Source organism: Coloeus monedula (assembly GCF_965178545.1).
Source record: "Coloeus monedula genome assembly, chromosome: 1".
NCBI lineage: Eukaryota > Metazoa > Chordata > Aves > Passeriformes > Corvidae > Coloeus > Coloeus monedula.
In genome coordinates this window covers 119153730-119179906 of record NC_138781.1, presented here as the reverse complement: position 1 = coordinate 119179906, position 26177 = coordinate 119153730, and the positions used below count along the sequence as shown (strand labels likewise).

General features: G+C 40.1%; 1 protein-coding gene across 1 annotated transcript; it reads right to left on the bottom strand.

The window, feature by feature from the left end:
• Positions 1-6014: 6014 nt before the first annotated feature.
• On the bottom strand, positions 6015-6998 carry NPBWR1 (neuropeptides B and W receptor 1; the record flags this gene model as incomplete). Its single annotated transcript, XM_082278656.1, has 1 exon — positions 6015-6998. The coding sequence occupies one exon, from the start codon at positions 6996-6998 to the stop codon at positions 6015-6017; it is 984 nt and encodes a 327-aa protein (XP_082134782.1).
• Positions 6999-26177: the final 19179 nt, after the last annotated feature.

Below are 26177 nucleotides of genomic sequence, written 5' to 3'. Positions count from 1 at the left end.
CCTCTGCCTGCTGACACAGGCTCTGCTTTATGTCAGTGACACCTGCCCAACACTCCCCCAAACCAGTCTCTCTGGGGGGCTGATTGAGTGGGAGTGGGAATGTGAGGACCTGCTGTGTCCTCAGCTGCATCCAGACATCATTCTTAGTGAGAATTCTTACTATATACTGGAAGAGGATGCTTACAAAGAAACAGAAAAATGGCAAGCAGCTTTGGGATCACGCCTCTACAAAATCCTGACCTTTATTAAAGCTATTTTGTTATAGTTCTGTTTATCATAGAATAATAAATTTGAATAAAATTTGAGGAAAATATGTCTTACATAGAAAAATGCATGCTAAGTGTCAGGCATGACAGCAGAAATTTATTTCCATTCAGTACATTTACTGAATAATTTGTCTTTGAACTCCCTCTGGTGGTATAAAGGTTTTGTAAGTAAAAAAAGATTCTGGAAGCATTTGTGGAGCCTCAGATAGCAATAAGTTGGTGGTTTGTGCTTCTTCTTCGTGCTTCCTAAAGATGAAAGTGAAAAAAGATGGGGAAAATGGAAAATACATAAAACCTATGCAGAGTTTAATTAATTTTTCTTTTACTTTGTAAAGCAGAAGAGGTTGCCTCGTGTTGCAATCATGCTTTAAATTGGCAAAACAACGTAAAGAACTTGCTCTATTGAGAAAGAAAATTTTTCTGTTGTCCACAGGGGAACTATTTTGAAGCAGAAAGAGGCCAAACAAGCTGAAGGGGCTGGGGACCACTGTAACTGGGTTGGGCTTTTCTGCAAGATCCTTACTGACACTGGTGAGCAATTAGCCCTCAGACAGGGTTAAGAACAGAAATATTTCCCGGTCATGACTGGGCTGCTCATATAAGCTGCTTAACAGAAAGAGAAAAAGAACCACAGTCTCTTTTAATACAAACTTGCCTCCTTTGCACATGTGAACATACAGGGGTTTTGCCAGCTGCATGTTGCGCTGTGTGCATTAGACAACAATGTTGATGTTAGACTAAATGTTGGTCTGTTAAATTCCAGCCTGTAAACTGCTCTTTCATCTGCTGTCTGCACTGGGTGAATAGAAGATCCTTTTTTCTCTTTGATTAATTAGCAATTAATTGAATTATGTTTTATTTTTAAAATTTTTGGATATCATGCCATTGAATTGGGCCTCATGGGAATAGTCTCTGGAAAAGGAATGTTTATCGTATTTCCAGGCCCTGAAAATTCCAGAACTTCTGAACTCATAGGGAGAAACTCCATCTGCTCAAACATAACTAGGCAAAATTAGTGTATTCTTCATTTAAGATAAAGTCCTTATGACAAAAATATTACTAAAAATAATAGACCTAAAAATAGAGTATTAATTTTCTTTAGAAATGGGAGTACTTATTTTGGCAAAGTAAAGAAAACTGTTGAAGATTTTGCTCACAAGCATTTTATTAGGAAAAAAGGATCATTTTCATTGATTAAAAGGAGCAGGAACTGGAAACTTTCTGGAACCATAAATGTAGGAGTGGTGGTCAACATCAGCTTTGGGTTTAGGGCAGCTAGCTCAGGAATAGTCAGGCAACTCTGCTGTTGCTGGGAATGTATGCAGGGTGATTTTTAAACACAATTTATAGAAAACTCATGGTCCTGACGGAATATCTGTTTGCCAGAGGTCTTTAACCAGAGCTCCCAGGATGTGTCTGAGCCACCAAGGGACACATGGACTCAGGTTCCTGGCTGAAGGGGGGCTTGACAGTCACACACAGGGTTACCCTCGGGGTCTCTATAGCTTGCTATATAGAGACTACAGGGAGATGTTAATGAGAAGCAGTGCATGTCTTTTAGAAGTCAAAGTATTGAAAAGATTTGGTGCTGACAAGTCTGCCACAAGCTGGAGGCCTGGTTCTGTTTAATCACATTATTTTGGCACGTGGGAAGCTGAATACTGACTTAAACAGAAAAAAATGACACTGTTCTCTCCTGCCTTGACTTAAGAGGCTTTACTGCAATCAAACCAGCAAACACCTGTTGTCCTCCTTTGTGTTTATCCAAGGCTCAGACCCTTCTGTGTCCCAGAAGTTTTCCCATCCTTGCTTTCTGCAGAGCAAGGCATCAGGCATTATACAGGTGTATGCTCCTCGTGCTCTAACCAACCACAGTCCCGAGAATACAACCCTTCCTACCCCTTACACCTTGTTCCCCGCCAAAAATCTCCCTCGCAGGCAAAATTTGATGCATGCTTTTGGGCAGTGGCCAACAGTTCAAAATGCTAAATTCAACACCAGTCAGAGGAGTACAAACAAGGGAAAGGATAAGGCATAAGTAGCCAAAAAATTTAATTCTATTCTATTTATTTATATAATCTGTTTTTCTATTTTCTCTGCTTTCCCTCTGGTAGTCTGTATCAAATATCTGCAATATCAGTTGCAAGTTATAGTTATGCTGTGGAAAAAATGAATTCATTTTTATTTTACTCATTTTCATACATATAAAATACTTCCACATATATAAAATACTTCCTTACAGCAACTCTATTGTCTCCCAATGTGACACTCTTAAATTTCATTATTGCTGGTTAAACATGGGCGGAACAGGAGCATAAACTCCTCCTCCAGAAAAAAGAAAAAAGAAATACTTAAGGGGAGCAAATTTATTGTTATATTATCATCTATTGCTGCTCTGGGAGCCAAAGTTTAGCATCTATACAACACCAAGCCATCCTTGCTGACCAGCAGGATTGAAAATTGAACCTCTCCTGCTGAGTATTGGTTTGGGTCACATTTAGACTCTGCCAGAATGTTCTGTCTCCCAAACAAAACAGGCATATGCTAAAGCAAGAACTAAGTGTTGTGTTTTCATATCGAAGGTCTGCAAGGTGCCAGGAGGCCTTACTTAGCACTCAGGACTCTCCTCAGGCTCTCCAGACTCAACTTCCTCTGCAATTCCTACAGTGGGATAGGCTCCCAGACACGTCACAGACACCACAGACAGCACAGCTGTGCAAGGTGGGGGCTGCCCAGTGCAGGAAACTGAGCTGAACACCCCTGTCAGAGCTGGGCATTGCTCAAGCCTCAGTCTGCTCTGTGACCAACAATGCTGGGAAAACTCCAGCATTTGGAGAAACAGTGAATTCTTCTCAGATGTTCACCCTACTGTGAAGAATAGGTAAGATGTGGCTTCAGAATGAGAAGGAATTTAGGGAAGGATTGTGCCTACAACAGGTGGTATTCTGTTTGCATTTTTATGATTCTACTAGAAAAAAGACAAGCAATCCAAGTTACTTTGAAGTGAAATTTGCTAATAGATAATTCTTCTCATATTTTCCCTTTAGGAAAACAAAAAATGAGCATGGGGAAGACAATGAAATGAAACATTGGCTAAGAGAAAAGGCATACTTTAAAATGCTTTCCCATTTCCTGAGAAATACAAAGATTTTAAAGAACCCTCTCCACACTGATCTAGACTAGAAAGTTGTTTATTTATTTAAAAATTTGAACCAGATTATATTTTTCAGGAACAGTTACAATTTTGATATTCAAAGCTAGATAAAAATGGAATACAAATCTGACTGTTCTTATAACTTATTGTAACTATCAGTCGGCATCTCAGAGATGTGTTTGATGTATAGGAACAGAGTAGGTTTTTCAGAAGCACAACAAAGCTACCAAAGTTTCAGTAATATTTCTGGGGTAAAAAGAAGCCCTGACAGGTGATGAGACAAATGTAACTGCATAGCAGCATGACCAAAGCACTTAGGTGGTCACTATCACAAACAATGTTCAAATCTGTGCCACTATGGTCACTGTTAGACAGAGAATTTTATTTCACTGGCATTCATCAGTTTCCAGGGAAGGACCACCACCAAAGAGGGCACGACGGTGCTGCAAATGTCTTTTTGGAGAATAAAGATGCTTACTTTTTAAACTGCATGCAGTCTTTAAGCAAATAATGTTGTTGTGGACATGATGACTGAAGAATAAAAGAGAGGTGGTGTGTGTAGCAGCAGCCTAAACAAAGAGAGATTTTGCTACTTGGCCCATAAAGACTAAATTCTTTCTCCATGGCAAGTGACTGACCACCAGGCAGCTGGTGGGAAAACTTAATTACGCTTTGTTTCAGGCAGAAAGATAAAGTGTGGGACACTGGTTCTCGAAGCACGTTTTTTTCTATGCACTGTGGAAATGGGTGCTCCACACCTTTTGGGCTTGCTCTTCCAAAGGCCAGCTTCTGTGTGTGATGGAAGTCAAATCATCCACCCTCCAATGAAACAGAACAACACTGTCATTCCCGAAAGGAGTCCTTCCATTTCCATAACAGCTAGACTGGGTGTTGAACTTAGCACTATTAGCAGGGAATATCAATGTCTTATAAGGAGAAATGATTTAAGTGTCAACCCAGTTATATGTTATTATAAAGTATCAGGGTGCATAATTGCTATAATCTGCAAGTAAAATTTTTATTTGGAGTTTCTGTGGAAGGATTTCTCAAAGGAAACTTTCCATATGCTTATGGCAGATCTTTAAACTGCAGCAGTGGGAAAGGACCTGGTACAAGGTCTCCCAGGAGCAACCTGCAAACTTGAGGACATGCCATACAAATCCTTATGCACCTCCTGAAAACCATCATGCCCTCCTGTGTAAGTGGAAATGCAATTCCTTAGCCACATTCCCTATCTCTCTGTTTTCAGAGGAGGTGAAAATATGTAAAAAAATGTGTTACTTTGATTTAGCATCTGCTGCAGGAAGTGCAGTGAGCACCTCTAAGAAGAGAAATGTTAAGTGATTGCAGATATTTCTCAGTCCTCAACATTTTTGTAGATTTCCTTAGAGGACTAAAAGAGGAGATGAGACAGGAGGAAAAAACCTCCTCATGCAGTGTTTGGACATATGAATTCTAGTGAAACTTTCACCCTCTCTCTCCTGCTTCAGGTAAAATTAAACCTTATTTTGGGTATTTTTTTAAATTTATTTTTTCACTTCTCCTTCTTAAGAAAAATATTAATAAATCTTACCAAAAAGTGGAATACAAGTATGTGAGGGATAGTTTAAAAGTAGCCTAACCACTGCAAGTTATTTGTGATTTCTAAGGGAAGAAGTCAGGATATTCTCCATGTTTTAGAAGGATCTTTTCAAACCCTTAAAAGGCAACTGGTTCTGAAGATACCCTCTGATTCTGTTTTCTAGGACCACAAACTAAATATCTGTAAGTGCAATAGCCCATAAACACATGACAAATGATAAAGTATTCACCACTTCTGATATAAACAAAAGCTGCATTTTTTTGCAAACTATGACCAAGTGTACTGTTAAGCTATTTTCTGCAGCAAGTGGCTCCAAACCCACACCTGTGTATTTTATTCATTAGGGAGGACTTGCTCTTTTTTCCTTAAATCCAGACTGATAGCTCTGTTACATGTTATCATGGATTTTGACTACCTTATCTTAGTCCCCTGTAAAACGTAATGAGCTCAATACCTTGGTTTATTCCTTATCCTTTGGAGTTGTGCCTTTTCAATATTGCTAAGTTTGCAAGACTTTGGGTAAGCAGGTCCTGCAGGTACGGAAAGAGACTGAGGAATCATTAAGCAGGACAGTTGGTAACACACTTTTATTGAGCTTTACAAATCACCAGTGATTGAGACAGTCATGTGTCTTGAGTTCACAAAACAATGCCTTGAAAAAGGGAAAAGAGACCTGTGGCAGCTCCAAACCTAGGTCAGAAAGCACATTAGAGAGAAGGAATGTAAAAAACCCAACAACTAACTAACTAATTAACTAACTAACTAACTAACTAACTAAGTAACCAACCAACCAAAAACACAGGGCAAGGAAAGCAGTGCTAAGGAAATGAGTGCAGGATAATTGAGAAAGACGCACCACGCCCCAGTTCGTGTCTTGGGTAGTGAGACAACCTGAAGCCCTGTGGGCCATCACAAGGAGACTGGAGAGAAAGCACTCTCTAGACTGGAGTCACCCAGGAGAAGCAGGTGACTCTAGGAGGGACACAGGACAGGGCAGAGGGTTGGGCTGGCTTTATGAGGCGGATCTGCAATCTATCAGTTTGCGAAAGTTCCTCCGGAAACTGTCATCCAGAAAGGCATACAGGAAAGGGTTAAAGCAGCTGTTGGCATAGCTTAGGCTGGTGATGAAGTAGGAAATCTCAATGACGAGTGGAGTTTGTGGGATGTCCATGATGAGGGCCACCACTGCACTAAGGTGAAAGGGCGTCCAGCAGAACAGGCACACAGCCAGGATAACAACCACCATCACTGTCACCTTTTTTTTGGCTTTGTCCAGGGCTTTTGCATTGCAGTGGAGCTGCAGATGTCTCAGTCTGCAGAGCATGGTGGTGTAGAGGGTGCAGATGGTGGACACTGGGATGACAAAGCCTAGAATAAGAGTGTAGATCCGACTGCCTTTCCACCAGACACTCTCGGGGTGGGGGAACACGAAGACGCACTGGGAGCGCCCCTGCTCCTTGTGTATCTTAGCAAAGACAGTAAAGGGCAGGATGATGACAGTGACAAAGGACCAGACGCAGAGGCTCACAATTTTGGCTGCTCGGTAGGTGCGGTAGGACATCTTCCTGGACTTGGTGGTGGCCACCACAACGAGGTAGCGGTCAATGCTCATGACAGTGAGGAAGTAGATGCTGGAGAAGGTGTTGTATTGGTCTATGGAGATGATGAGCTTGCACATGAACTCTCCAAAGGGCCACTGCAGGAGCAGGTAGTCAGCAATGTTGATGGGCAGCACCAAGGTAAAGAGCTCATCAGCAATGGCCAGGTTGAGGATGAAGATGTTGGTTACCGTTTTCATCTTTGGTGCTTTGAGGATTACATAGATGACAGCAGTGTTGCCTGTCAGTCCCACAGCACAGATGACTGAGTAGATGACAGGCACCGTGATGTAGTACCTGGGGCTAAGTGGAGGAGTGGACATATTCAGACCCCTATGTCCTCTCCCAGTGCAGTCTGCACATGAGGAATTGATTTCAGGGAGGGAGGAACTCTCCATGGCTACAGGAGAGGATGGCTAGGATCAGTGGTGTTGAGGATGACCTGGAAGTGGTGAAAAATAGGTGTGACCTCTGCTCTTTGCAAGGCTGTCTCCTCTGGCACATCCAAAAGCCAAAATCTCACATGAGCTGCCCACCGCCACCCTGTTGGGAGCAAAGGAAGATTACCAAGGGCTTATCCAGTAGCCAAGTGACCCAGAGGCTGCCCCTTCCCTCCTCCCACACAGGTGAGTGCCGTGCAGGGTCAGCGCTCAGCCTCGGGTTCCTCCGAAGTGACCGACCATCGCAGGGTGACAGCGCTCGCCTGGGAGCCCAGAGGTCCGACCCGGTCGCCTTCCACGCCGACCTCGGGGCGCCCACGGCAGGAGTCCTGCCCTCTGGGGGAGCCGATGTCCTCGGTATGCTCCCCAAAAAGCAAAACCCCGTTCCCGACGGCACAGAGCACTTTGAAAGTGGAGCAAGGATGCACTGACCTGTTTCAGCCCGGCTGCGGCGGTGCGGCTCCCTGAGCGGCGGGATGCGGTGCTGGGTCCGTGCAGGACGGATGTGCCGGTGCACCTCTTTGCTCGATCCTGAGAGTTACAGCCGTGTCCGTCTCGATCTGGGCAGCAAGAGACAGGTAACGCGAACAGTAGAGAGGATGGTTTAAAAGTCGGAAGCTGGGGCGCTGGAAAGAGACTTGTGCTTTTACCTGAAGTCACATCTCTTCCCGAGGTCTGGCAGTGCAGCAATGGGGAGAAAAATCCCAGCTGTAGGTGGCATCTGCTGGTCTCGCTGTCTCTGAGACCTCAGTGCTGAGCGCCTGCCTGGCCCCGGGACCGTCCCGGAGCGGGGCGTGGGCAGCGTGATGCTGTACATCAGGCTCTAGCAACATGAACGAGAGGAAGATGCCCCTGCTTATTGAGGGGGGTTGGACTAGATGGCCTTTAAAATTCCCTTCTGACCGAAACTAATCTATGATCCTGGCATCTTGCCAGGAAAAGGTATTTTTCACGGGATTCAGAGGCAGGATGGATGAACAACAGACCCTATGCATCTGCCTGACACTTTGACTCCTTCATGCTGTGCTAGCAATAAACTGGAATATAACCCTGGGAAACCAATCTTTTTCAAGAGGATAATTCAGCTTTCCTGATTATCATGTTTGGTTTTTTTTTGTTTTTTTTTTTCTGAAAAGTACATGGTATAAAATCTATCTAACTTTAGTTTCATTTTTGTTGCCTTTTCAATGACAGAATTCTGTGGGCTTGCAATACATTTGACAAAATTTTTGCATCCCTAAAATCAGAAGTGCAAACAACTTCTTTTTTTTTCTTTTTTTTTTTTTATGCTACAAGCAATACTGACCACATTCATTGTCAATAATTACTAAAAAATTACTAATAATGTAATATATGCATCTTTTGGCAAACTGGCATAACTGTTTATTATCTGTAAGCTAATACCATGGAAAGAGATAAACACAGCCTGGGTCTGATTGTCCCATATTCCGGTGCATAATTACCTAGATCAGCAGGATATCACCAATCTTAAAACCCAAGCAAATAAATTATTAAGTAAATACATGAAAAAGGACAAGAAAAGTACCTTTGATTCATTGTAACTATGATTTTTTGTAGCTGTCTTATTTCATATTACTAGCTACATTGTATAGCAAATGATACTTCACCATACAGAGCACACTCTCTGCTCTGTGATTCTTTATTTCCTTTACAGAAATACTTGAGAATAAAAGGTGTTCACGCTCTTGTGTGCTCCCATGAGAATGACATAAATACCGTGCTGCAGGCTCCTCATGGAGTTTTGCTTCCCTTCTTTGCCTATAGTTTCACAATCCAAGTAATGAAAATGTCACCTTTGCTATGGAGTTTATTAGAAGCTAGCATTTGAGTCAGGTTTTGTGACCTAAAGTCTTAGGCACAGTTGTCTGAAAGTGAACATAGCTTTGGAAACTCAACGTGCTTATTCCCCATACTGCAGCAGTAGTATGACAGAGGTGCCCTATCATGCTGAGTACCGAGAAGTTTCTTGGGGAATTCTCCCATACTGGTCCTCTGTAGGCACTTTCTTGGTAACATGCAAGTGCTGGGGGTGATCTAACCTTAATGTGTGCAAAAATTTTTTCACAGTAGTGTTTGTACCCACCTTTCAGTTTATCATTGCCTGAACTGGGAATCTTCTTCTTCCCAGAAAAAGATCCCCTAACTTTAGCAATAACTTTACTCTGTGGAGTTAATGTCTGGGTTTTTTGACTGTGTCAGGTCAAAAATGCAATTCTAATAGAAATCTGACTAGGAGGAATCTGCATTTTTCCTCTCTCTTGGTAGCCAAAGAAATAGATTTTGGGCCTAATAAACCTCTGATGCTTATGTGGACTGCTGTCATTACTCAGGGAATTGTAGCTGTCTGTACAGCACACCTATAAACAATTTGCCTCTACTGTCAGGTGTTCATTGCTGATATTGATGTAATATTTGAAGGCATCAAAAGACATCAGGTTTTATACACAGCCCTCAAAGTAATTATTTCCCCCTTTTATAACATCAGTTTCCCAGAAAGGCAGTCAAAGGGCTTTGTAAGTTTATAGCTGACTACTGTAAACCTAGAAATTCTATTTTTCTGTGAATATGTCCAAGCCACAGCATGTATCTCAATGTCTCAGCAGGTACACAGACCATTTCCTTTCAGCTGAAAGCAAAGAGAAATGAGAAATGTTAGGAATAACCTGATGACTTCTACAAGTTGAGACTGTCAGGATTGGGAAGTTTAGACTGATAGCCACAGCAGCTTCTCTAGGAGTCATTAAAAACTGTAGGCCAAATACAGCTCTTGGCCAATTAACTATGACCCCATTACCTCTGGTGGAACTGTGCCTGCTGACAAAGTTGTACCAGATGGTCATTTGGCACATTCACTGTATATGAGAAGACAGTGATTTGTAATCATCATCATATGTGTGTACAAAATATCTCTGACTGTGTTTCCTTCTGAATACTTTAAGCAGTTTATGCTGTCCAAGTTAAAAGAAGTCATATGTCATTTTCTTTGAGCAGTTTAAATCATAATTGGCTCTTTGCTGTATTTAAGTATCGTTATCTGGTGACCTAGATGAGCAACAAACGAGAAAATTACTTCATGAATTGCCACTAAGAGCTGAGATTTCATCATAATGATGACGTACCTTCTCTGCTCATTTGATCCATGTTTGAATTTTAGAGTATATCCTTTTCTCCTGTGGGCTAAATGCATGTGAGAGAGATCCATTTTAGTGGTGAACTGGGTCAGTTTTGAAGAACTTCCATCATCCCAAGTGGGGAAAAAGGCGCCACATAATTTTCTTTGCAGGAGTGCCTCATCAATCAGTACAGAAAATAGCTCAGTAGTGGAGCTAGGGTGCGGCTTCTGCAATGCATTCATTTTCTGCCTTTGGGACTGACTTATTTGCCAACACAATGCACAGATGTGGAGGAGCTCAAAAATTTTCACGTGAGAGTCTCCTGTGACTCCTGCCCTTGAGGGAGAAAATATGTTGGATTAATAGAGCTATTCATTAGGTATAAAGGACTAAACTTGCCAGGTGACATCAAGATCAGACTTCTCTACACCAATCTTCACAAATTCTATCAATCTTTTCAATCTTGCATGAATCCTTTCAAAAAACATCCAGTGATGGCAGAACCACAGCCTCTCCAGATAATTTGCTCTATAAAATCTGTTCTTCAAATCCTGACGTTTTGTTGTGATTGTAAACACTTTGGTTGTTTTCCTGCCCCAAATGGAAGCTCAGAACAGAACATTTTCTGTCCCCTGTGATGAGCTTTTCCATGTGTGAACACTGCAGTGTCTTTTCGCTAGAGCTGACAAACACAGTTCTTACTGTCTTTCCTTTTGCCTCATCTGTTTGAGATCAGAGGACCAGTTATTTCCATTTGGTCCATGGTTGGTTTTTTGGGGTTTTTTTTGGGTTTTTTTTTTTGTTTTTGTTTTTTTGTTTTGTTTTGTTTTTTGTTTTTTGTTTCATGGTGTGTTCTACTGGGTTTTTTTGGTATTTATTATATGCCCTTTGTCTGTGATAGTATCAAAGCAAAGTTTCGCATCAGTAAACAAGGCCTCTGGCAAAGCTTCAGATTGTTTTGATTTAGCCAGGGTTGGCAGGCTTCTGCAGACTCAGTATTTGGAGAAATAAAGAGTCCTGTGAGGTAGGACTGGAACACTGGGAAGCTGTTATGGGAGGATATGTGCATGGTGTCTTTTGCACTGCATTACTCAGCAAGTAATCAACCTGTGTCTATCACATCTTACTGGTTTCAATTCAATATCACCCCAGTAAGATGAGCTTGTGTCCCACAGACTGAACTAATCTCTCTGCCTGTGTTCCCCACAGCTGCATTCTGTGGGAGCAGCTGCCTTCTGGCACTGCATCAGTGTCAATAAGTGTTAGACCTCAGTGTGCTGGAAGGGCACGCAGGTGGTGAGCAGCTGAACCATGCAGGCCTTAGAAATAAATTCTGAGCTCTTTTAAAATGTGATTGGTAGCAGTGAGTTTTTTAAAACAAAAGAAAACTAAACAGCTTGTTCTAAACCCAAGTGTGTGTGTGTGTATATATATATCTGTGTGCGTACATGTAGTTAATCAGTACAAAATGAGTGAAGCATAACAAGGGTAATTGAAGAGAAGCAAAAGCAGTAGCTGAATAATAATAAAATAAAAATCCAACAAAAACCCCTATGTGCATGTTTTTGTTGCCTTTGGGGTTTGGGGTTTTTTGTAATAAAAAATTCACTGAACTTCAATGTATTCCTCACATGTCTTTGTCTTTGTTATCTATTTGTGAAAGAGAATTTCCTGCCTAAGTCAGATGAACTTAGCAATTCTTTTAAATCCATTCATTTCAATAGGTTCTTACAAACTTATTGATGGGCTTATATTAGATTCTGTGCTTGCTGTAGTGGGAATTAGTTCCATAAATTCCTCATTGACTTTGCTATTCTAACATGAGAATTGGAAGGACATTTAAATTATCAGGGAAAAGGAATCCACTTGCAAGACAAAAGATTAGCAACAGAACAGAAGTAACTTCAATACAAAATGCAGCTGTCCAAACTTGATCAAAACTTTTGGAAGACTTGAGTGCTCTTCAGCCTACAAATGATGAAATAGAAATTCTGCTTTTTATCTTTGCTATTAAGGTCACTAATTTATGGAATTACTGTTCTCCAAGGCAGATCTTTAATAAAAACCCAACGAAACTGTAAGATATTTAAGATCCTCTGTACAAGCTCCAAAAAACTTGTTCAAATTTTTAGCTTTGCCGCAGTGAGACATCACAGCCAATCCTCTTAACTGTTTTCAGCACACAATCAAGGCTCCCTGGGCAGGCTCTCTGGCATTTAAAGAACACTGTTGGGCACTATGAGGTTTCTTATATATCAAGTCTATCATGATGCATCACTCCTCCTCCTACCTGATGGAAACACAGACAAATGAGTTTGCTTTTTCCTTCTGCCAGACTTGTCATTGCATGCAAACTCGCACTCTTAAACTGTTTCTCATGTGCAGCTGGGTTTCTTAGCTCGCTATTAAAGCTCTCAGATTATAGGACTGAATTAGTGTGTAACTGTCACATAACCTTTGTAATTCTCCTAAGGAGAATTTTGCTGCTGAAATGTGGCAGCTATTTGGTAAAACTACTCCAGAAAGGTGATAAACTTGTTAAAGATTGATCAGCAATTGCTGAAGTGCAGCTCCATAATTGATAGCATACCAGATCTTCTTTCTTAACATGCTGTTTAAATTTCCACAGCATGCACTTTGAATTGTCTGATATTATTCATAGCTAGTGTCTTCAGTCTAGAGTTTCACATACATCTTCTTGATTTTTATATTGGCTTTTATTCCAAGCATGTCTATATTAACTGAGTGTATAATAAGGCACAAGGACCAACAAAGTCAGTACATCGTATTAATGAAACCAGTGTGGTGTGTTTTGGATTCATCTTTTAAAAAGCAATCTGTAAAACTGAGGGTAAGAGGTAATAAAATCTCCATCTTTGATCAGCATTGGAATGCTGATCAAACATAGAGAATGGGACATCCTTTTATATATGGGTGTTACTACTACAAAGATTGTTCCAAATTAATAAGTCATAAAAAGGAGTAAGAAAACATGTGGGAGAAACCTCAGGTTCAAGAACACCCTTTCAAAGACAAGGCATCTAAGAATACACTCAATGTAACCTTCATAATATTTTGAATTTCATTTTACTTATACAATTATAAAAAAATTTTCTCAAATAAGGAACAAAGTTTTTCTGGACTGGATTGGGAAAAAAAATCCATATATAGATATGTAAATCTTGTTGGAAAGGATAAATAGAATTTTGATATATCAAAAGGATATATGACAAGTGTGTCAAATGCAAATATTGAGCCAGAGTGGGGAGGGGAGTGGTTTTCTTTTTAGTAGGAGTACTAAACTGGGAAATACCATTCCTAAACCACAACATGTTATTGAGCCAAGTACTAATGTGGCTGCTATTATTGAACTTGTCCATGTATTTTGGAAACAGTTCTGATCTTAGGTTTATCACCTGTGTAAGGCCCATGTTTCTGTACTTGCTGCATTTAATGTCTGTTTTCTTGATGACTCCCCAGGCAGTCCAGTAGGTGCCAGCTTACACCCTCTCTCTGTGTTTTCTTGCTGTTCCAAGCATGACATTTAAACCTCAGTTTCCTGTGGGACAAGTACACAGCTGTCTATGAGGAAAGCCCTTCATTCAAACTATCTAGAAACTATCCCTAAGTGTCTAAATAGTGTGTTCCACTTTATATAGGGAAGATTGCATCGATGTCCATACAGTCTCAAGAAGTGGTGCATTATCTCAAGGTCCACAGTGTGATGATGCTGCCTGCAGCAGGAAAGCCAGCCAGGAGGGTCTGCGAGCTTCTCTCTTTCATCCCTGTCTGTTCTGCAGCTGTGGCTGCTGCTTTATCATTTGGTTTTTAAGTAAGTGAAGTTTCCCACAAGTTCCCACCACTAAGCTACATCATCTTCAAAGAAAACACCTAAATTAGACCTTTGGCAGCTGTCGTGTCCAACTGCACACTAAGACAAGCTGCTGGTGAGCCTTTGCTCTTAACCATTGGCTTGCTGCATTAAACACGACACAGGAGCAGGAAGACACCAGTACTTCATGTCTCAATAAGTAATTTTGCAGGAGAACAATTTTATTATTGCAGACATTTATTTAAGAAATAGTGCAAATAATTAATAATATCTTTTAAATATACACATAATAAAGATATTTAAATGTGAAAAAAACATCAGTGGGACTGCTTGGGGCTGAAGGCGAATAAAAGCTTCCTACTGCAGAAAAGCTTGCTGAAATAAAAATCAGAGAGCTGGGCAGAGCAGCAAATACTGATTATTGGATATAATGATGAAACTACATGGTGTGGGTTTTTTCTTTACAACATTTATAGAGCCAAAGTTATCAGTCTCAGAGAGTTGAGTTTTCCTTCAAACCTTTTCTACCCCACTGCTCTCCCATTGCTTTCCCTTTAGTTAAGTGTTCAAATAAAATACTTCCAAGCTTTTTTTAGTCTGTGAACCACCAACATCTGGCACTTTGTGAGTTGTTTTACTCCCTTTCCAGAGGCAAAGAGTCATCTCTGCTGGGGCAAAGCCAACTCTGGTCTTGGGCTGATGCTTAGCTTTCATCTGCCTTAGCCATGGTGTGTTTATTACCACTTTCAGGCTGCAAAAAGCCTTCCCAGAATCAGGAACATTATCAGAAAGCCCATGCTATTCAAAGCATCACAAAGCATGAAGAACAAGTCTATGTACCTCTAAGGCAATGCTCTGGCAATACAATGTAGGAGAAGAAGACAAAAACTCTTGTAGGCTTTTAGCGAGAAAACCAACCTCAGAGATGCTTAAAAGCAATACAGAGATTTCTTTTTTGAACTATCCCCAAAGTAAAATAAAATTTAAAAAAAACACCAACCCCCCCAAACAAACAAACAAACAAACAAGAAACCTCCCAAAAAAACCAATTCATAGGCAGAGAGGACTGGAAAAAAACTAGAAGAAAAGAGGTCTATGAAAAGAAGTTATCACATACAGTCTGATTTTTGTGGGATGGGAAAGACAGAAGGTCAACTTCATAAAAGACATCCTACTAAGAAATCATTTGAACAGTGAAATGAAGAAGCAGCATCTACATCTTAGACAAACATAAAACAGGAAAACAAAAAAGGAAGGAAATCATAGTGCCTTTATACATACAGACGAACTTACAGATAGTCTCGATTTCCTGCCTAGATTACTGCTTAGATGCTGATTAATTGCGGGGGTGCAGGTGATTTCAACCACTGTCTCCTGAGGAAAACACAAGCAACCAGCTGTGGTGTTAGCAACCCAAGTTTAGCATGTAACTCAGTCATGGTGAGAACCCATGAGTCCCTTGTTTTGTCTTTTGCACATTTTCCCCTCATTGGTTAGTATGTTGCCTGCCTGTTTTATGTATGAAGTTATGTATATTCACGTTCCTTTTTAAATATGTATTAGTTCTAGAAAGTTCCTTGTTCCTCGACGCCCCATTGGATCCTTCCCTGAGTCCCTCCTATGTGTTGTTCCCATTGGTTCCCTTCCTGTTACCTGCTTGTCTCTATTCCATTGGCTGAGATCCCTTTCCCCACCTATTCTGGACCCAGTATAAGATCCCTGGACCCTCCCGCCAATTGGCCTCTTCATCCCTGTCATTTCGCTGGAATAAACCTGTGTGGAGCACATATGGAGAGTCCCCTCTCTTTCTTCTTTGCCTTGGCCTGTGTGCCTGCCTGACAGCGACAGGAGGATCCAGCCCCTTTGGGTGAGGAGCTCTGCCCCGTTTTCATCGTGTGCTGGGCACTGAGTGCCGCCTTCCAGAGGGGTTTCAGCGTTGACCTCCAGACTTCTTCGTGTCGGCACACAAGGGGTAAAACCCCCTTCTGCCAGCTCCCAGTGGCTGGAAACCCCTACAGCTAATGAATGATTTTTGTATGTGAGCTGAAATGCAAGGACTTTCTAGCATTTCCCTCAGAAAACTAAAATAATTTCTTCTAAACTCTTCATGTTACCATTAAACTTTGTGCCATGCAAATAGCAAGCACCATACTTCTTGTTTCATGCTTTGCTTGTGCATGCACTGTTGATTACTTATGTTTCCAAGATTCTGAAGTTTTGGAATATTATTACCTATTTTGTGACGAGTGCCCTTGACTGAAAACTTTTCATTACTTCTTGACTGTAATTCTGTTGTGTGTCTGTGGCTTCAGCCTGGCAGTCACAAGTTTAATTGCTCTGGTAAGTGGCTCATGTATTTGTAGCCTGAGGCCGCTTGGTAACTAAGCCCACATCAATTTTCACCTCTTTGACCAGTTCTAGGTCTATGCCAAGCCTAGACACAGACTATTGTTCTTCAGTTTGCCATATATTCACAGGAGCACTGGCATTCTCAGCTGCTGGGGGCTAGGCCAACGCAGCCTTGTGTGCACGACGGTGGTTTTAGGTAAACTGTGGTTTCTATGGGATACATTATTCCAGCCTGCTGTTCTTCCCACCATGTGTAAACACAGAGCAATATGCTTGCTGATGGACTAATATACCTAAATTGCCAGCTGGACTGCCCTAGCCTAGGAGTACTTCTATCCCCTCTGTCCTGGGATATAACCTGTCCTATCATTTGAGCAACATGGAAGGTGCCCCTGCCCATAACAAGGGGGTTGGAACTAGATGATCTTTAAGGTCCCTTCCAATATAAACCATTCTGTAATTTCTGTGATCAATTTTAAGTTGTGTTTCTTCTTGTGCTGCCTGTTTCAATGTCTAAATAAAACTTAGAAATTTTCAAGGTACTGTGGGGAGGCTTGCAGTTAATTGTGAAAACTAGTATATTGTAGAGAGCCAGAGGAGTCAATTTGGACCATTAGCATTTCTCAGAGACAGCTCAAACAGGAGGACCTGCCTCAGTCAACCTCTTGATACAGAAACAGGAGTATGTTCAACCTGTATGCTGCCCTTTCTGCTGATAACTCTTTTTACAGGACAAGGAATGAGACAGTTCAAGCACTTCCATCTCTAATCATGGTAGCACTAACACAGATGGAGTTTCCCAAAATAGTTGGCTTTTTCCTCTCTTAGTAAAAAAATGAGAAATTCATGACATCCTCAACTCAATCTGGATAGTGCCAGGCAGCCAGGAATTCTTCTGGAAAGAATATCTCAGGGCTAGCAAGCACAGAATTGATTTAAATCTGTCCTTAGGACCCATAATGTTGCCAGCCAGTATAAAGAGGCAAAAAAGTCAGGCTTGTGGCCAAGACTGTGAAAAATGGGTACGTCATTAACTATTCTGATTTGCAGTAGAACCCAGCATTCAGCTATTTCTGCCTCATATTGAATACTCAGGTTTTGAATACTCCCTTTCTTTTTTTCCCTAAGTACTAAAATATAAAACTAAATTGCAGAATGCAGTAATTGGCATGCAAGCAAACCTAATGTGGGACTTGGCAATGTGTAATTTTTGTGTCTGCATGAGGAAAATGAACTGTTATCTGGAGTTACTTATTACTTTTCAGACACTGAGGCCTGTAGGAGTGAACAGTGAGCATCCTTAGTGCTAAATCCTGTCTCCAAATCATTGGCTTGAGGAGTGCTGCCCACTAAGAATGGTCCTTGGCCTCTCCTGAGCAGTGCCAGGGAATTGCTTTGGAAAAGTGGCTGGCCCAAGTGGACAAAACATCAGGGAAAGTTCATAATGATGCATCACATCAGGGAAACTTCAGATTGAAAAAATAATGTTGTTGGTGGAACTATTTCACCTTCTAAAAGGAATAATTAATTTTGGTGAGATTACTGTTTTTCTGGGTGCTGTTTAGCTTACATGTGTCCGTGTGTGGAGCCATAGGCCTGGAGTCCATTTCTGTCAGCAATGAACCCAAGTGAGAAATCTGACAGTTCTGTCTCTTTGCCAGCCGAACTTGTTCCTTGCAAATTCTGAGCTGTCATTTATTTCAGTCACAGGAAGTGGGATTCTTGTATGCCTGGAATATGTCCACATCATATTTTAGCATTGTAAAGTAGGTAACATGAACTTTTCTTTCCTTTTTCTATAGTGAACAGCATGATGACTATAATACTGTAGAGCACATCAATGGTGCCTTGTTTAGTCAACTGCAATAGCAGAAGTTTTTTTGAGGTTACTTGAGAGTGCTTATGTGAACAGCTTAAAAACAGCTTGAAAATTGTATAGGGAGTAGGTAATGGGAGCAGCTTGAACCCTGAAGACCCAGGCTGATCACAGTTGGGATTGTGGAGGAGGTGGTCTGGAAGCTTTCTCATGCCAAAAGCATCTGTTCGCACCTTTTTTTTTTTGGTTGCAAATGAAGCAAGTTGAAGGCAGAAGAGATGCCAGAGTGTCTCAGAGTGGGAAGTGGGGATATAGGTCAGGGAGGAACATGACTGAGCAGGAGGGAGTATTTGCTCCAGATCTTTCTCTCCAACATGTCCATGGCTGTTCTTGGTCTCACCTTCTTAACCTGCTGCATGAAACTTAGATCAAAAGTCAGTGAGAACAGTAAGGTTTCTCTGTGAATCTGAGGCTCCTTGGAAATGCTACCTTCACTCTGACAGTCCTTGAAATCTGCTTATCTTCCTTTCTGGTTCTCATTTTAGCACTTTCTTTTTTTCATGTATTTTCATGTGTTCTGTGTTACCAAGTCTCAAGTTTTTCATAATTTCTAAAACTTTGCTTCAGCCCCCTCCAAGTAATCCTAAGGAGGATATTCCCTACTCAATGCCCACAACATTGCCATAAGAAACTCTTAATTTTCTCTGGCTGCTAATTCTAACCAGTAAGACATACTTACAGTCTTTGGAACTTCACCAGGAACATAAAAGAACCTTACAGACCTCTCAGATTTGTCTCACTAGAGGGGAAAGCATATATTTACATATACTTAAAAAATCATTACCTTATTTCTGCCACTTTTTAGCCATGTTTCCAGTGAGCCAGAGTTCCACAGGAATGCTCAGCTCTCAGTTCTGATGGAATTTGATATGAAAATTCATGAAGAAGCCCTTTGTTGCCATGTAGCTTTGGAGACATGGAGTACACTGCCCAGAAGGGCTGCTGCGTTGGCTTGGCTGGTGCCCAGCGCAGCATCAGTGCTCTGCCACTGCAGGGTGTGGTCTACCCAATTCACTGGGGCAGGCAAGACTCGTGGCTTTGCACAGGTGCTGATAACCAGGGGCCTGTCCCACAGAGCTGCTCATCAAATGGTATCCTGTGAACTTGAGGAAGTGAAGGAAGATGGCAGGAGACTTGGGTGAAGGCACAGAGGGAAAATGGGGAATACGTTCAGTTTAGCTGAAGCTGGGGATTTATTCTTAGAATAAATTAGGTCTTAGAAGGGGAAAATTAAGCTAAGGTGGTAAATACCAAGAGTTTTCTTCATTCCAAGATTATGTATTTTTCCCGTGGTCAGGATGCCAATTCTCAAGGAATCTTCAAAAAGTGTTGCTACTTAACGTGTCCACTGGGGCATCAAATGTATCACACAGAAGCAGATGAAAAAATCCAGCATTTTTTTTACTTTTTTGCCAGATTCAATATGAAGAGACATCTGTTCCATTAGTACCATTATCAGCAACTACACATTTCATATGTTCGCATTTGCCAGCTGCAGAATGAGAATACCAGTGAATAATCATTTTTGTTGCTTGAGTGTGTCCGTGGTATCTTAAATTTTAGCTCCTTTGGAGTGTGTGAAGGTAGGGAGAAAAAAAATCATGCTTAAATTTAGCTTAATGAAAAAAATTACTAATGTCTGTGACTTCAATGAGGCACAGATGATCAGGTAAAAGTATTTACCCTGCACTTCAGCAACTAGGAAAATTCATGGTTTGTTTAATCTATCAACCAAACCAGAGTTTCCAACATAGGCTGGTAGTGACTTTAAGGCCAACATAGACTCTTCCAGAGGACTTCTTGATAATAAATCATTATTATTATTATTATTATTATTATTATTATTATCTGATAAAAATAAATCCATAAACAGCTGAAAAAATATTGACAAGCACCAGCCAGTACATCTTTACATAAAATGTGAAGATATGTGAAGGCATAATATTGTGCCTTTTGAATCTCAGTCCTCATAGACTGCAGTAGTTCAAAGCTGTTTAAAAAGCTTACCCTAAATCCATTCTTACTTTTCCCAAGAACCCATCCTTGTGCTTGCCAATCTTTGGGAACAAATACCAGAACAGACTTATACAATCCTCAGGGAAGGGGAGTAAGGATGTAGCCTTTAATACTTGTATGATTATTGAATGGTGGTTAAAGCTAGACAGTCTCTAGTTTTATGCTTTTGGTTAAATAATGCTGTGAAATGCAGCAAGACAGTGCCTAAGAAATAAATCCACAAATATATATTGATATTTGTTTATAATACAGTAAGATATCTTTTGAGACAGAACTGTTAAGGTGTGATTTCTCTGGCTTAGTGTGTTCTAGAGGTAGAAATACTAAACTGTGGATCTGCGCACTGACTGTCGGTTTCAGATAGCGCGCTAATTCCAGACAACAGTTAACTTTCCTTCTGCAGACGAAATGATTACACACTGCTTATCCCAAATCAGTTTTGCTTGCATGCCAATTTCTGCATTCTGCAAGTCATAGATTTTAGTACTTAGGGGGAAAAAAATCCTGAGCCAAGTAGGAATTAGCTACTTGCTGTGAGGCCCCACTTCCATCAGTACCATTTAACGCCTGGGGACAGGGCAATGGACTGCAGTGCTGAAAAGCCCCAGGATGCAGTTCTTGTTTCTCTTGAACAATACCCGTTCCTAAGGTTAATAATAGTAATGACAACCCTAACTGCACTAGGTGGTGAGCACATCTAATTTGGACTAGAAAATCCATGAGATTTCAGTAAATATGGGAATCCTGAAGAACTGTGCAGTTGTGCAAACATTTCTGCATCAGGAAACTAGCATGCACTGTACCATGCTGGCTCCTGTCAGTAAAACTGTGAAGGAAGACATTAGACCCCCTTAGCTTCACTAGCAAAAATACATCTCTTCTGAAGCTAGCCTTTCTGTTAACTAATTAGACATTTCTTACTAGTTCTGAAGGTATTGATTTTCATTTCTTAACCAAATCAAACCAAAAAACCTTGCCATCTTCAAAGGAGAAACTATTTTAAAAATACCTTGTTTAGGAATTTGTTTCATATTTTGAAACCACAAAGAAACAAATAATCTTTCAAAACATTCTTTTTTGCACCATTCAAAACAACACAAAGCCTTAACAAACAAAACTCAAGAACTTTATTATGGGGACAGACATTCTATACACCTGTAAAAATCTCCAGTGAACTTCACTGAGCTTCACATGCCCACTGAATCTCAGTGTACCCTACTTGGATTGAGGCAAAAGGAAATCAGTGGGATCCATTCTTCAACCAGCTTTTTTTTAATCCATTGTCCCCCAGTGCAGTGACTGTGTGCACTCTGTCATTGTCCATCCTTATCACCTTGCATGTGGACTGATGGAGTGTTTCCACAGTTGCCTCCCAGTACACCATTAATCCAGGGTGAGAACAGTCAGATGCAATGTCCCTCATGTAAAGTGATAGTGACATTTGTTTACCACATTGCCAAGCTCTTTTTAATATTCTGCAATTTGATTTTCTCTGTGGTTTTTATTGTCTTCCACTCTGATTTATTAATTAATGCTTTTGATAATGCTCCTTGATGTTAGTCTTCCACAGAGTGAAATAAACAATAATGGAAACTTTAAGGGTTTCAGTGAGTCTTGAGGAGGGTTAGCCTTAGATACAGAATATCAGAGAGCCACATTCTGGGTGGATTTCAGACTTGGCCCCGTTCATGTCTTATTCACCTTGCACAGATGCTGCCCATGTACACTCCCTTTTCTACACCAATTATGATGGAAGTGAAGTTTGCTTGCCTTGGAATGCACTGTGATGTAAAAGACCATACACAGTTGGTAAAGCAGATAAGGTGGTCTGTGTAAATCCATTTGAATGTCACAGTTACCCATGCCATGCATGCTGGGATTCGTATTTCCAGGATTGGAAACAGCAAAAGTCCTGGAATTAGCTAAGTCACTGTGTGTAAAAGCACATTGCAGAACTCATCCTTGGCCCAAGGCAGCATGAGACCTACATTTAAAAATTCACTTTAGAGTGTGTTGTACCTTCTCTTGTCTTTCATACATCTATTTTTTTCCCTTTTATGAATAAAATAAGGAGGGATTCATGGCATTAATCATGCCCAAACACAGTGCTGTTTGCTCATCACTAACAGGTTCTACTTTTTCAGTTGGATGATTTACACTAGAAATAAATAATCCTCTTGTCCTGAAAAGATTGCAAAGGAAACTGTCATGTGCTAAAACCAACATTATTCTTTAGCAAGAAGCAAAGTAGTCCATAACTACTTGCTGTTGGATGGGACATGGCTGTGCTTACTTTTTTGTCTTTGGAATTTTCTTTTCCTGATGGAAAATTTGCCTTCTCTCATGTCCAATTATTTTAATATAAAATCACCTTTTAAAATATAAAATATTATAGTCTAGGAAAATCTAGAACTCTTCATAGGGAGTGTTTCTGTTTCTAGAACATCTAGATTGACCTTACCCAAAAGCAGCAATACTTAGCTCTGTTAGTATGGTAATTGCATACCACTGGAATTTTTAATCTTAAAAAAAAGTCAAATGATTGAAAAATCTTGAAATCCTACCCACCCACCCCATACATCTCAGAGTTTTTCCACTCACCATGTTGTGAAAAATAATTTATTCTTGGTTTCTTGAGGCTTAGGGAGATGTTAAAATTTTGCCTTCTTTTTCCCCGAAGAACAGCATCTTATCAGAAAATTTACACTTTTTCCTCAAAGAGAGTACCATAAAAGTACCTGTATTGTCAAGGGAGCATGTATCCATGGTGATCAGCAATTTACCATCTTTTGTTCTCAGTTTTCCCTTCAAAGAAAGTAAAATAATTGTTTTGCCTAATAGCTAACTTTTTCATGAGACAAAGATAAACTGCAATATATTAGAACCAGGTTTTTAAAATACTTAAATTACTTAATTAATACCATAAATGACTTGTTAAAAGTATTAGCTTAACTCATTTCTGGCAAACCAACATCTTCAATGGAATAATGTTATTGATAACATATTTTCATTCTAAATGCAAACAAGATATTGCGAGGTATTTTATAGGGAGAGGTAAGTTGCCGACATCTTTATTTGTTCTTTTTTTGGCTTGTTTTAAATTAAGAAATTAAAAGCTAAAAATTAAGAAATCTGTCAAGCCTGAATTTCACAATCTGCACAGGATTAAGGAATATTCACATGAATATCTGCAGTTTCCTCCTTTTAGCTGCAGAGTGGTTGCAAATTCTGAAGATGACAGAGCTGAATCATCCTTTCAAGTCCATATTAATTTTGTGGTCCTGTTGGAATTATATTCATGCAAAGATTATTTTAAACCTTTGGTTTTTGTTGTGTGAGAACCACAGGATGTAATTTCCTTACTGTAACTATGGCCATGCTGAAGACACGTTACCAGGCTGAACAGGCCTCTGAGCAGACCCAAACCCAGCTGCACTTACACTCCTTGTTCCTAAATATCCAGTTATGCAAATGAACATCTCTTCAGCAAAGCAACAGAAACAAGGTGTTCTTCAGAATTATATAACCCTATTAATAATTTTTTCATTAATCATAGATTAATGTTCAACTATGGGTTCGTAGCATGAAGATCTAAAAACGATGATGGTGGTTGTGAAGTTTATGTATTTTCAAGGGAAGCGAAACTTCTGCCTTTTACATTTTCTCACTCATTATTATACAACCAAAAATAGCTTAGAACTTGAGTAGAAGAAAGTATTTCATGCTGCAATTTTGAAAAATTCTAAAAAGGGGAATTTAGAATAGGTCATTTTATTATTATTCTTACAAAAATAGAGATCAGTATTGATACTAGTTAATGAGAAATTGTCACTTTTACATCAGTGGATGTTGAGAAAATAAAGATATGGCTATACTTTTTGTTATTTTATTCTTCCATAATTACAGATGATGTTGCAGTGAAATAGAGCAGTTTTCAATAGCAATTGAAATGTCCATTTATTTATTAATTTATTAATCCAGAATTTAAACAAGCTTTTCTGTAAAATAAAAATGCAAAAGTGAGGAACAAATACTGTTGCCCTTGATGAAGCCTAGACACAGGACTGTGTTTTTGAATCTTATTAGTCTTGCAGGCTGACCACTCCAATTTAATCAGCCTCCTGAGTACAGAGTAGATTGCTGCCAAGCAAAGGTTGTTAAGTCTGCACTGTCTGGCTTGCAACTCTGAATTCAATGTCTGTGTCTAGATAAACAGGGCTATTTGAACCTGACAAATTTATCACCACCCAGCTACACATGTTTCTAGCAAGCTGTAACTTGATAACTAGAGCCCTTTAAAATCACTTTTCAAATCAAATGGATGATTTTCTATCTCCAAAACAAAGATAAAAAGGTAAAGATTGGTAAAATACAGACATCAGTCTTTTAGTGTAGGATCTCTCTGTCTGCACTTAGATTACCTTTTTTTCCCCAGCCTTTTGTTATAGGATATTTTAGTGTGGTTTTGATTAAAAGTAATTTGCTTCCTTGATCATTCTATCTGTGCAGCAAATGAATGGTCCTCTGAAACTTTTCATATGCTCTACAGTGAAGTATTTTGCAGATATTCTCATTTTCTTTACAATAGCTCTCAAATAGCATTTCATGGAGAAGTTGTGATGCTGGAGATGCCCGAATAGGCAGCTGGGTGATGACAGTTCTTCAGACTTCCAATGTTTTTCTCTCATAGTGATATTCTCTAGTAGCATTACAAATTCTTTTCCAAAATATCATTTGTCACAGTTGTGTTTTCTGGCATTACTTATAGTTGGATTTTACTCAGAGCAAGTTGAAAAGCAAGGAAAGCAAAGCTTTGTTTGAATGTTCTTTGTAGTGTCCATAGCTGTTCCACAGGCTGCAAGTTATCAACACCACTATGGAGCCGTATGGGAAACCAAACCCTTCTTATCCGTATGCCCCAGAGAACAATTGCTCAGCAATCAACTGTGGATAGAAAATAGTTAAAATGGAAACCTGGTAAATAAAAAAGAGTTTGATAGTCAAATACACAAACTGCTCTATGGTTAAAAAATGAAGGCTTTTTCCTTTCAGGCTATTATACTGTCATAGAACTGAAACCAAGAACCCATCATTCAAGGTGTCATCATTTCAGTTTGGTTTGCTCTTTTCCAGATATGCAAAATGTCCAGAGTCCAACAGCAGCACTTAGAGTGGGGTTGTTGGAGGAAATTTTTCTTCCGCACCTTTACCTGTGCACTGGTGCAACGTGTAAGCATTCAAGTGATGCTGGAGCCCCCTCTAGACTGCTTGGGCAACACTTTAAACAGTGTGCTCATTCTTCCTCTTCATGGCCTCAGAGGGAAAAAAAAAAGTAGGTCATAAAAAAGTCACTAGAAGACATCTTCCCAAAGTATTTTGACAAAGAAAAGAAGTCTTATCTGGTTTGATACTTCTGGGAAGAGTATTGGGATATCTATAGAGAATGAATGGCATATTTTTGTCCTCAGGCCTCAGAACCGGAATAATAGGACAGTGACTCATTTTTAGAACAACAGCTTGTCATATCTAGCCTTCCTATTGTTGAAACAAGCTACTGTTTTGTTATATGATTAAAAATGAAGAACACTTGCCAGAAAAGAATATTAGTTTATCATACTAAATACCAGAGCTTTAGAATCACGGAAATAGGTTTCTTTCTTTAATTATGAAGCTAAACTTGACACTGAGGGATTACTCTGAGTCCTGTGAGGTGACCAGTAGCAGGTGTTTGCTAGCAGGAAGATGCAGAATTCTTCCTTCAACTTCAACAGATTAGTTGCCTGAGTGTTTTTTTCTGAGCAGCATCATATCTGTAGCTAGGTGAAAGTAGTACCCAGGTACTCATATGGGACTGGAAAAGACTGGCAGTCTGGATTTTCTACAAGCAATTATATTAACTCCTGGAAACTCCAGTCAGAGTCAGTAAGTCT